The 12,799-nt window shown below is 41.1% G+C and overlaps 2 protein-coding genes across 5 annotated transcripts; both read right to left on the bottom strand.

The window, feature by feature from the left end:
- Nucleotides 1–2,251: 2,251 nt before the first annotated feature.
- mrpl24 (mitochondrial ribosomal protein L24) lies at nucleotides 2,252–7,988 on the bottom strand. 2 transcript variants are annotated; one of them, XM_057828348.1, is made up of 6 exons: nucleotides 7,878–7,988; nucleotides 7,483–7,680; nucleotides 7,323–7,418; nucleotides 7,137–7,240; nucleotides 3,632–3,762; nucleotides 2,252–3,550 (listed from the first exon to the last, which is right to left on the bottom strand). In XM_057828348.1, the coding sequence occupies exons 2-6, from the start codon at nucleotides 7,663–7,665 to the stop codon at nucleotides 3,414–3,416; spliced, it is 651 nt and encodes a 216-aa protein (XP_057684331.1). In that variant the 5' UTR covers nucleotides 7,666–7,680; nucleotides 7,878–7,988; the 3' UTR covers nucleotides 2,252–3,413. The 2 variants fall into 2 exon arrangements, with proteins under 2 accessions (XP_057684331.1, XP_057684333.1); XM_057828350.1 differs by having other exon boundaries at nucleotides 7,867–7,949.
- A 521-nt stretch (nucleotides 7,989–8,509) lies between these two features.
- hdgfl3 (HDGF like 3) lies at nucleotides 8,510–12,794 on the bottom strand. 3 transcript variants are annotated; one of them, XM_057828352.1, is made up of 7 exons: nucleotides 12,641–12,787; nucleotides 12,387–12,555; nucleotides 11,567–11,643; nucleotides 11,044–11,182; nucleotides 10,812–10,961; nucleotides 10,300–10,525; nucleotides 8,510–10,208 (listed from the first exon to the last, which is right to left on the bottom strand). In XM_057828352.1, exons 2-6 carry the CDS (start codon nucleotides 12,471–12,473, stop codon nucleotides 10,349–10,351), a joined length of 630 nt encoding a protein of 209 aa, XP_057684335.1. In that variant the 5' UTR covers nucleotides 12,474–12,555; nucleotides 12,641–12,787; the 3' UTR covers nucleotides 8,510–10,208; nucleotides 10,300–10,348. The 3 variants fall into 3 exon arrangements, with proteins under 3 accessions (XP_057684335.1, XP_057684334.1, XP_057684336.1); XM_057828351.1 differs by having other exon boundaries at nucleotides 12,387–12,794; XM_057828353.1 differs by having other exon boundaries at nucleotides 10,376–10,525; nucleotides 12,387–12,792.
- Nucleotides 12,795–12,799: the final 5 nt, after the last annotated feature.

Here is a 12,799-nt window from a genome sequence, read left to right as displayed (position 1 = left end):
ATTGCCATTGATTTAAAAATCTAGAATATTGAATACATGTTTTGACCTATGGTGTGTGACATGTTTTATGCGCCCCATGGACGCTCGGGGTGATGACATACTTGGACTGGACTGGGAGAATAGCTGTACTAGCTAGCAAGTGAAGCTAGTATGACGACTGGCATGATTTCTGTTACTGGTCGGATTGTTTTGTTAAGGGGCTGTGGGATGTGTTCCCAACGTCGTACCTGCATCCAATTCCAGCTCATTAGCAGTGTTTTAAAACCAATCCTAGGCGGCTTGCTGATATATTGACTTGCTGCCATTTGACTGTTTGTCTATCCCTTCGTTGTCAGTTGCATCATTATTTTGTATTTTTTGTTTGTTTGTCTCCCTGTCACCGCGGTTTTCCCTTAGTTGTTTTTTTTTTTTTTTTTTTTAATTGATCCAGACCTACTGTCACGGACCCTTTTTGCGATCGCGTGTTTTTTGTGTGTGTTTAATAAACCCTTTTATGCAATCTCTATGTTGTCTGTTTCTTGTCTACAGTGAGCCGCGTTTTTTAATTCCGTGATCAAGCCAGCCGCACTTTCTTTTCAGTTGCGTTTGCCTTTCAGGTATAATAGCACAGACAAGTGAAGCAAGCGAAGCTAGTATGACGACTGGCATGATTTCTGCTACTGGTCAGATTGTTTTGTTAAGGAGCTGTGGGATGAGTTCCCGACATCGGACCTGCATCCAATTCCAGCTCATTAGCAGTGTTTTTAAACCGATCCTAGGCAGGTTGCCGATATATTGACTTGCTGCCATTTGGCAGTTTGTATATCCCTTCGTTGCTAGTTGCATCACTGCCATGTTTTGTTCGTTTGTCTGCCTCTCACCGCAGTTTTCATTCACATTTTGGCAGGACACCGGATTTGACCTACTCTCGTCTCATCCCGTCCTTCCTGTTCGTTTTGCTTTTGCTGCCCGTTTTGTGAAATATCGACAATGCTGTCATGCTAATTAATGTTCCTTTCGGGTTCAAATTGAAAGGGCTGAACATATGACATGTTTATGTCACTAAAATCATACTCTGGAAGCCAGGCAGCGTAGCCAAGTGACATTAGAGCCCTGCGACGTCAACAACAATGGCGCACTACTAGTTAATCTAATTTTACAAATTGTATAAAAACAAAAACATCGTTTTAACTCATACAAGCGGTAATCTTTTAAGAACTACAAGTCTTTCTAGCCGTGGTTCCCTTGAAAACGTTTACCACATTAAAAATAAATAAGAATACGAAAGAAAGATGTACAATTAAATAAGTGCCCTATAAAGAGTTATAGTCTAATTCAAATTGAAAGGTGCAAGAAGAAAACTTTGGGAGTTAAATGTTGAACCCCTAACCCAGGAAAATTGCTGGTTTTCAAACAACCACATTCCCCTCAGGTGTGACGACAAAACCCATAATTCAGTTGAAAAATATGGGTGTTAAAACACCCGCAATCTCACAAGCAAGACTGATTCTGCACTCTCGGGTGCTGTTTTGGTTAGCCAAATAGGTCTTTTTGTGTGTTCTCTGGTGTGGTTGGTCGCCTCCTTTCGGTATACTCGTGAGCTGTGCTGACCGGCTGAATGGCTCTTTGTGGTGCGCACCTGGGGAATTTAACACCCGCACAGCAGCGCGGTGCCGTCTGACAAGGCAACGTCAAGGCTGACCTGGCGGAAAAGAAGAAGAGCTGCCGTGTGTGCTTCTGCTTGTTCACTGCCAACTCCATTTTGCTATATTTGAAGTGATCTATGCCGGTTATTAGACGGAGGCAACGCTGGTCACACAGGAAGGTCATCTTGTCTAACATGTTTCATACTTTACCACAAGAATGGGAAGCAAACTTCAAACTACAAATCATCCTTTCATTCTCCTGTAAATCGTAAAGGCTGTCTCCAATCAACCTCTTTGATAGAAACTGTAAAACCTATTAGAAATTGCCTACAAAATCAAAACAAACCCATCATCCACCAAGCAGGCAATGCAAGGACATGCAGTCTTTTATAGTTTGCAATGCCAACAGACTGCCGAGGTCACGTGCACATGCAGGAATTCGTCGGAGCATTGAAATCAAATGAGAACAAACGCAAATGACCTCTGCGAGTGGCATTCAGGCTAACATGACATTTCCCAGCACTGCCTTCAAACAACTCTGTGATTAAAACGCTGCCCGGTTTAGATCATTAGGTCAGCGACATGACTGAAACGCAGCAATTTTGTTTCCCCAAAGCATCTTCAGATGTTGAAAACGACTCTCTGCACTTATGTTTAGCACACAAACTGACCAGAATGGATATTTTAGGCACAAGATACTGTGAATGTTTCAAAGGAAAAATACCCTCCATTCACCTTGGTGGAATCGCATACAGCACATCAAGGCTTTTGAGTCATTTTTCCTCCTGTAGGAGGCAGAAAAAAAGCCTCAAAAGCTACTTTCCGCTGACTGGCTAGTTTTATTCCCTCTTGGATGTGAACAAGGCAGAATGGATGGATGAGGATTAAGGGACGTGGTCTGGGGGAAAAAAAAAAATGCCCTCATCGACAAGTTGGCCATTTTACTGCGCTGCCCGGCAATGTCGGCAAATCCAGACTGTGACGCATACAATGACTTTGGCAGCTGGACACAGGATGGGAGAAAAAAAAATACCATTTAGTGTCACCAAGACACATTTTTCATTGGAAAATCATGTAAATTTAATTAAAAACAGTCACCATCAAACCTGCATTAACTGTAAGTGAATCGGAGATCAATATTGTGACATTAACCAGAATTATTTGACACCTGACATGTCATGACCCGTACTTTCTGACCCTTGACAGTCACTCAACTACAAAGAGACGTTAAACAGGATGTATACAGGGTTGAGTGGGTGTCTCAACTGGATGCTAAAGTGTATGTGTGGCGTAAAAAGTCAGGTTTCATGAAACAAAATGGCAATGATTAACACTGCATTGGTGCTGTAATTGGCAATAAAAGGCAAGCAAGCTGCTTTAAAGGGTTTATGATCTATAAAGCCAAAGTTGCACAGGTTAATCTAGTTTTTGCCTATACAGTATATAATCAACCAATAAAGTTAAGCAATCCCTGCTGGGATTCAGATGTGTGGCTTTGTGAGGAATGTCAAGTCCATTTTTTTGTGTGACTTACTCACGGTAAAGATTCCTGAGTTGGTACTTTTGTAAATTATATGTCTCTCTTTGGCTTTTAAAAGCAGCGTTAAGTGGAAGTTTTACCACGCAACAAACAAGAAATACTCTAAAAAATAAGTCTGAAAAGTTGGATGCCAATAATTTTTGTCAAAAAAAAATATGCATATAGTATTAGTAGTGACATTTATTGAGATAACAACAAAAACAGTCCACTTAAAAAAAAATCCTGACAAGAGCATCCGCCATCCAGGCTCAGTACCAGTAGGAGCGCTGGTGCCTCCTGTGCTCTTGGATGCCCATTTTCTCCATTACCTCCTCCTCCAGGGTCTTCAAGGAGGGCGTGTAGGTCTTCTCCAACGTGTCCTCTGGGCTGGTGTCTTTGGGACCATCTAACACAAGTACAACAAAATGAAGAAAATGGAAACTAAAAAGAACAAGAGGAAAGGAAATTCCCTCACTGGCTTCCTCACCTTTCCACTGTTGAGGCACAATGCCGTCACGTCTCTCAAACAGCGGTTTGGGGATGATGCGACCAGTCCGGACCGATACTCGCACCCTCTCACCCTCTTCTGTAAACCTCCACTCCACCTCTGTTGGCTTCCTGGAAGATGAAACAGGAGGAGGAAAGGGGGTGGGGGTTTACATCCAAAGTACACAAGACAGTTTGGATTACTGGACTTTAGCTTTCAAAGCCCGAGTGAGAAACACACCATTCCATATAGTTATAATGGAGTAACATTAGCTTTCACCTTGTACAATTTTTACTACAGTGGGCTGATACACAAAAGTAACCTTTTATGAATAAGCGAGATGTCAAAATTGTGCATCAGCCAATACGAGAGTTTCCATTAGTGACAAGTCAAGACAAATGAATACAAATCTTGAATACCCTACATTGAGGAAGTCCACAAACTCTCAGCCTGGTGCTCAGACAACAACCTGGCCCTGAACACCACCAAATCCAAAGAGGTCAGCATGGACTTCAGGAGGAACGGTACCGACCCGCCGCCCCTTTACATCAAAGGCGAGTGTGTGGAGAGGGTCCACACCTTCAGGTTCCTGGGAGTCCACCTCTCAGATGACCTCTCATGGGCAGCAAACATAACAGCTAGAGCTGGGAATCTTTGGTCACCTAACGATTCGATTACGATTCAGAGGCTCCGATTCGATTATAAAATGATTATTGAGGCACCCCCCCCCCCTTTTTTTTAAAATAAATGTTTTGTACATTAGTTACAAAATTGTTCAAAATTCTCTCAGGCTAAACCAAACTACTATTTCAGTATCAAGTTAGCATATAACAGTAAACAAATATACAAAAATAACAGTAAATAAAATACTCCAGTCCCCATTCTGTATCAGCAGCTTTAAACTACATTCAATTAATATAATGTTGTGAATCAACTGTTACAGTTGTTAAAATTGCTCCCGTTATTCCATAATTTCCCTTCTGTCTACTTTTGTCAGTTTTAAAACTATTTCATCATTTAAAGATAGATTCAAGACAAGATTCTGCCGATTTAGGAGTATTTTAGAGAAAAAGTTAATTAGGTTCGCTACAACAGCCTTCTAGAGAAGTCACTGCTTTAGTACTGCTTTAAGTAAACAGCCGCCATCTAACGCCGGAAAGTCTGTCATTTCGCATCTCGGTTCAATAATAGATGTTCTAACACCGCCTTCGTCTGTCATTTTGCATCTAGTTCCACGTATATATGATATCTACTGTAGCCATATGCTAGTAGCAACTAGCAACTGGGCGTTGTTTGTAGCGGCTGTCGGCCGCAGTCAGGTATGATTGTTTTTTTATCCAGCGGCATGAGTTGAACATGATATTTACTCTCGGTCCGTTCCTCATTGCGTTCCAAAGACCGCGCTGACCGTGTTTTACTTCCGTTTTACCTGGTATAATTCAATAATGGAATCTGGATGTTTGTGAATCGTTCTCGAATCTTCCACGGCCGAATCGCGAATAGTCTTTTTGCACGCCTCTAATAACAGCTATCATAAAGACAGCTCAGCAGCGTCTGCACTTCCTACGAGTCCTCAGGAAGAACAAGCTGGATAGGAAGCTGCTGCTGGCCATCTACCACTCATCCACTGAAAGCCTGCTAACATACTGCATTTCCACCTGGTACGGGAGCTGCACTGCTAAAGACATGGAGAGGCTTCAGAGGACAGTCAAGACAGGGCAGAGGATCATTGGCTGTCCTCTCCCCTCCCTGATGGACATCTACTCCTCTCGATGCCTCAGCAGAGCTCTAAACATCCTCAAGGACAGCTGTTTGAACTGCTCCCCTCTGGGAGACGCTATAGATGTTTAAAGGCAAGAACAAGCAGACTGAGGAACAGTTTCCTTTGCTGAAGCCATCTCCACCCTGAACAGCCATATGTAACACCACATCACCCAATGTCCAATATTCATTTACATGCAACATACTATGTGCAATACTTACTAAGTGCAGTATTCAATGCCTCACTGTCAACTTGTGCTACTTAACTTCTATTCACACATATTCTATGTGCAATATTTACGTGCAATACTAATGTGCAATATTCAATGCCTTCATTGTCAACTGCTGTTACTTCACTTCAATCATTTGAACTGCCTGAACATAGGACTAACTCATACATACTTTATATCTATTTCGATTTTATACTTTTATTCTTGCAAGACACTTTCGAGATTTTTGCTGGTGCAATATTCAATGCCTTCACTGTCAATTGCTGCTACTTCACTTCAATATTTGCACTGCCTGAACATACGACCACCTCATACATATTTTACATTTATTTCGATTTTATACTTTTATTCTTGCAAGCCACTTTCGAGATTTTTCATGTCCTGCACTGTAAAGGGGAGATGCTCCACAATTTTATTGTACAACTGTATAATGACAATAAAGGGCTTCTATTGAATAGCTGTCCACTATCATGATTATTAGCAGAGGTGGGTAGAGTAGCCCAAAAATTTACTCAAGTAAGAGTAGTGTTACTTCAAAATAATATTACTCAAGTTAAAGTAGTCATCCCAAAAATGTACTCAAGTAAAAAAGTATCCAGTGAAAAGAATACTCAAGTAATGAGTAACATTTTGAATAACTGCTCATGTTTTTGTTTTAAAACAATGGTATTTTTTTCCCTCTCAGCACAGACTATAATGATACCGTACAATGACCCATTAGCTAATCACATTAAGCCAAAGGGGGGAAAAAAATAAATAAATAAATAAATAAATAGTAATAAAGCATTCTTCATCCAAAGAGCATGAGTGCCCTGCAGTCTACTGGAGAAAAAAAATACTATAGTTCCTCCATAGCTACTATTATGAAATTAAAAGGATCATCTCCGGTTTTTCGTGGTCAATCGGTGCCAAACAAAAACTGGGAGGGTGTTTTAAATCCGCGATTTCGATTCATGTTCAGGGAGGAGCTCTATGTCAAATACTTTATTTGTTACGGTGCTTTAAAGATGCGTGATCATAGAACGGCAAAATTGCATCTGACTGGTGTAATGGAGTCATGTGATTAATGTTGCGACATCTCATTGGTGAAATTAGTAGCGCTACTCTTGGCAATAGAATTGCAAGCAAAAAATAAATAAATCTAATATGTAGAATAAAGTTGAAAAATGTAACGACTCTTGTGTACCCCGGAGTAGCGGAGTAAGAGTAGTGTTTTTTCTTCACAAATCAACTCAAGTAAAAAGTATGGCTTAGTAAAACTACTCTTTACTTCCTCTTTTGGGCTCGAGTCACACACGCCAAGTGTTTTGGGATGTGTGAAGATTCACATTTGAGCCGAGTGCAGCCACCTGTTGAGATGTGCGAGGGAATGTTGATCTGTGTGTCCATTAATTTACGTGAGTATTTTTCCTTCATTTTGGAGAGTTCCAGCAATAGGTTGGAGCCGCTACGTACATCTACTTAAAAGCTGTAATGAGCTCAATACAATTAAACTGAACATTATGTGGCAGTACCTGTCTGCAGGGTCGACGAGGCCGACGTCCCGCACCAAGATGGGGGCTTCGCTGGCGATGTACGTCCCACGGTAGCCTTCAGTTTTACCAATATATCTGTAATGCTTTAATGCAAAGTGCAAGTTCATGGAGAGAAAAAAAAAACAATCTGAGGGTCATAAACGTAAAAGCTAAGTAAATTCTTACTGTGTTGAGACCCTCAAGTATGACCCAGTTTCTGCGCCTGAAGACTTGGGTGACCTTCCCCTGTTTGCCTTTGTCCTTTCCGGACAAAATCTCCACCTGATAAACACAACAGATCAGGATGAAAAAACATTAAGCCTTTATAAAGAGCAGAATTACTCACAGTGTCCCCTCGGAGCACAGTCCAGTCCTCGTCCGCGATCGGCTCCACGAACACTTTGTTTCTAGTCTTGCCCGGCGGATTACGGCGCTTGGCAGCCACGGTCCACGGCCTACTGCTCCCGTAACGGTAGTTCTTGGGCACTACCACCCGGGCGGCCATGGACAGCAACGCCGTCAACCTCATGATGCCGACCGGCCCCTTTCAGGAGGTAGTATTGGCAGATAGCTATTAGCAATTAGCCGAAAGATACAGTGAAAGATACCAGGCATGTGGCTAAACTGCGAGTAAACGCTCACCGCCTGTCTGACCCTTTCATACGTCTGACTTACAATAATATTGAATAACATTATTACTCTAAAAATGGACAAAAAAATACAAGCTTACGTGAAATTTACCTTCTTCTCAATGTCACAGCATGAAGAGTAGCATATGGCAACAGCACCTCCTGTAGGACTGAATGATCAAGTCAACGCATGCGCAAATTGTCACCTCAGTGCTACTGCGCATGCGCTTTAGTCATACGTTGAACGCGGCAAAATTCTACATGCGCAATTGCGCATGCGCCTTATCGAAACAGCGCCGAGTTGCCGACCCCTCCATTTCGGCTCAACACAACCACACACATGTATTTAGTATTTGTATCATAAAAACAAAGCTAAAAAAACGACCTTTTGTAGTAAACATGTTTATTTAATGGAACAGCAGCTACAATATTAAACTATGCGCAGCGTTGTAAAATGACGGGAAAAACTGAAAGCAACAACTACACTCAAAGATCAAGTCATTAAGCCGTTACTTTCAACTTTAGAGTAAAAACTATGCATGATGTGTCAAGGTCACATATCGACCACGTTATATACACTACAGTATAAACTTTGCCAGCTTCCAGTGGGCGCACGTTGCGCAAAAAGCTTATGAAATAACGACGTCGCACATTGAACAAAACAAAACATTCTCTTTAAAACACCACGAATTAGACTCGTACATAAGTACAGCGGAAAAGGGGGAAAAAATGCAAGACTCAAAATTCCAGTTAAAGCAATTTTAAGGGCATCAAATACTTTTCAATGCTTCACAAAAACAAAACATCTGTCAACACATACTGTATTTCTGCAAATGGTGGCCAAGGCTGGTTTTTAGTTACTCAACTACAAATGGTGGAGGTGCATTTGTGGAGTTTATTGTCTAAGTGGACTTTAAAGCTATTAAATAAGACTATTTGGCAAGCTGGACTAACAAACTGTGGGGTGTAAACATGGCCGATCATATTGTGGATTGACTACAGGGAACATCTGTCATCAACCTAGCTCCACATATCTAATGTGTGTGAACACAGACCTTTATAGATTATATTTTCTCCCCCATTTCAAAGATCTATTTGAGGGATGAATATGTCTGAGACACCTCACAAACTTGATCCACATTTGTCTTGTAGGTGCTGCTGTATTGGCCAGCAATTCTTTTGGTTATAAGGAGTACCTTTGTGGAAACAAAAAAAGAAAATGATTACATGATTGAAAAGTTTCCCTCATCCTTTGGCCAACGTGGTCACTATATGAGGAGATACAGTCCACATGAAAGATGGTAAAAGGGGTACACTCTTTGAATGCAAATCCAGTCACATGTCCACAATGATTAACATGTTTCCTTTTTCTAAATGGCAATAAGTTGAACATAATGTCACCATTTGAAATACTAACTGGATTTATACACTAACATGGCCTCCTCGCACGCTGGAATGTCTTTCTGCTTCCAACGTTGACAGCAACACGCAATCCTTTTATAGTAAGATATTCAACGCTAAAATTGCTGAAATGGGGTCTAAATATATATATATATTTATATATAATATATTCAACACACAATCAGATGTTAAATAATCACATGTGGGCACCCTCAATGAGCACAACACCACCAAATGTAAGCAACCAAATACCACAGTACACTGAACAATACCATGTTGAATGGCAGGGTTTCCTAAAGCAAAATGAATGCCTATTGTGTTGAACGGAAAGCTTTCCCAAACCAAAAATGGACACCTATTGTCAAGAGTAGTCCTGATTTGAAGTAAGTAGGCCTTTTGACTTAATTTTGGTAATAAATGTAAATATTTTGTGTTTATATACAGTTGTCTGTTGATGCTATGGCAATATGTGATATATACTTTTGGAAACCCTGATTACATAAACCAGCTAGAAAGTGAAGTATCAACGTTTGCCGAGCAGCTAATGCAAAACAACCTGCTATAAAACACTTAAAATTTAAAGCTGAAAGCATGAGTGAAAATGTTTTTCTTACCATATACAACATTACAATATCCATGGTTGGAGATCTCTAAACGAGACTATTTTGAAATCTGGAGTTCCCCTTTTTGTTTGTTTTTTGTTTGACAACTGCCATTCACTCTGTTTAATTACTTAATTGCACTTGGAAATAAAAAATATATACACACCATAATCCCCATTTATAAACGAGCCCTAAACAGCTCAATTGGTTTAGATATCCAATACTTATTATTATGATTGGGATATATGATATCCCAATTGGACAAATGAACATTTGTTTGTCTCTCCGTACAAATATTTTTTGTTGTTTTTGAAAATATGAATTGAACTACTGAAATCTGGCTTCCTGCACATCACGACGTCCACGCTTCCGTTCCAGCCGAGAAGCATCGACTGGTTCTTGTCTTGCGGGGTTTGACGTTAAGCGCTCTCTGTGACAGCCTGCAGAGGAAGGAAGAAAAACATGTTCTTTTGACTAGGTTGTTTATAAACAACGGAAATATGCATCTTTCGAAGAGAAAAGCAGTCCCACATTTCTTTAAGTCAGAGCTTTGGCACCATCTTGTAGCATTTTAGGGAGTTTAAGAGATTGCACAAACGCGTCTTGCCTTGTCCACAGTTTGCTTTGCCGGTGCCGCGTTGTCACCCTGCTCGGCCGTCTTAGGCGCAGTCACGTCGTTGACCTTGCCCTCTGTTTTGGCGTTGTCTACATCGGAAGCACCCACGGTCTCCGTGTCTTTCGGCCTCTTGGGTGAGACCTGACAGAGATGAGTGTTTTAGTTATGGACAGACAGGTAACACATACCACACATGTACAAAAATATCAGATCAAATTGAATATTGCTTTGTTTTGATCAAAACTAGCAAAAACTTTCTTCTCAACACGTTTCAAAACATTATGCTTAGCCATTATCCTGCATAGAAAGGAGTTATTTTTAAGCACCTGATGTGTTTGGGTTGAGAAAAAACATGTTCAATATCAGGCTGTCAAATTCTTAGCTTGCTTAATGGACATTAATAAATAGGTACTTATCAGATACTCACTTCTGCCGACTCGTCCACTTTACGTTTACTTCCCGCCCTGTCATTCTTCTCGTCGATGACCAGGGCGCCCTCGTCTTCATCGCTACTGCCCTCTGCGTCGGCTTTCTCAGAGCCGGCGGCCTCTTCAGACACTTCGTCCTTCTTCGAAGACTACAAGAGCATTGATACACTTATAATGCTTCTATTTCAGACTTAAGTCTATCCAAAAAAAAAAAAAAAAAAAAAAGCACACCTTGTAGCCTTCATGTGTGACGGTGGGGTTGTTCTCAATCTCCCAGAGGCCCTCAGAAAAGCCTTTTCTCTTGTTGGCCTTTCCAAACTTCTCTTTGCACTCATCGTAAGGAAACAAGTCCTTCGGCCCGAGGGATGCCCTGAAAGAAAAATCGCTCAGGTCAAAACCTATTCACAAGGAAGCCGAAACTGAACATTAGTTAACTTTATATTTGTTTCGCAACAGACTATTTGTCTCCCACATCCTAAATCATGTAAAGTTCATCTGTTGCCATCATAAAATCGTTTCATTTTTTTGTATGAAATCACCAATTCACTGCGGTCTCAGGACATTCACGTTGTCAATAAAGTACCTTATAGTTGTAGGGTTTCATTTAGACAGAACTAGTGATTTGCTGCTTTGTAGAGTCAATAAAAAGCTCAAAAGATAACAGTTATCATATATGGGACTCCAAGTTTTTTAAAAACTAATTTCTATAGTACTTTCCACCCCCAAATTGCTGGACTGCCCTGCTGTTACTTACGTCTCATGTGTCCCAAAAAAGAACACCTGGTACTTGTTGGAGGGTGACTTCACTGCTCGCTCTGGAAACTCATCAATCTGCAAACACAGCAGCAGGTGTTCACCTCAAATTTGAAAAAGAATATTGAGCATGTTATAGCTGATTGGAAAATGTCATAGCCTGAAAAGAACATGCAACAAGTTTTTTTGGGAAAAAAAAAAATTTTTTTTTTTTTTAAAAAACGTTGTAAACACATCAAATCAGGACAAAAGCACTGCACGGAGTTCTGAGATTAGCAGAGTTGGGTGCAAACTGGGGTTGCAGAACATATGTTGGAATTATTTACATCTTTTTACTTACATTTTACTCCTAATAAAAATTGACCCTTGACCACCATCCTGGGGAACGCTGCTGTCATCACTGTTTGTTATACAGCAATTATTCGCAACAAGTGTTCGACATACCCGCTCGCTCAGAATTATCCACCAGCTTGAACGTAAATAAACAAATCAATTGAATAACGTGTTTATTCGGGAGCTTGTGTTACTTCATCTCTACTTAACGTAGTGAAGTCTACAAATGTCTTTAAGATACGATGGAGTTAGCCAAGTGGTATCTTAATATCCAAAGGCAGAGAATATGACAAAACAGTATTCATATTCAAAATATGCCTAAGGTATTGTTAACGTGTACGCATGCTAACTAGTGCGCTCACTAGCCAAAAAGCGCGGTTGGCTAATACACGCAAGCTAGTAGGCCTCTCGTCCACAGAAGCCTCGATTCAATGAAAAAATAAAAACCCTCGCATATTCGATAATGCTGGTCTCGGAATGGCGCTTACCCTGGCGGGCCAGTGCGGGTAGCCCTTCATTTTAGCGAACACCAGGTCTCCCGGTTTGTACTCCCGTTGCCTGTTGGACCTCGGCATGTTTTTTCCCGCACAAAATCAGCGTCGAGATGTCGTCGTAGGAGCAGCCAAATGTCAGTTGGAGCAGGATTCGACTGTACACCTGAACCCGGCGTCGTTTTTCAAAGAAATAAACGGCGAGGTCGGGCCACTCTATATTAACGGCAAGAAATGAGCGACGAAGTGACCTTTGACGTGACTGTTTTGAAGAAATCGTTATCCGTTTTTAATCGCGTTGCCCAATCCGATTGCGCTGTAACCAGGGTTTGAAATTGAATCCCGCTTTTCCTTCCGACGGACGCGCCTCCACCGAGTCGATAGCGTTGAGGTTGCCTTGCAATCGCCGT

The sequence above is a fragment of the Corythoichthys intestinalis genome, chromosome 22 (assembly GCF_030265065.1).
Source record: "Corythoichthys intestinalis isolate RoL2023-P3 chromosome 22, ASM3026506v1, whole genome shotgun sequence".
Lineage (NCBI taxonomy): Eukaryota > Metazoa > Chordata > Actinopteri > Syngnathiformes > Syngnathidae > Corythoichthys > Corythoichthys intestinalis.
This window is presented reverse-complemented; position numbering and strand designations above follow the sequence as displayed.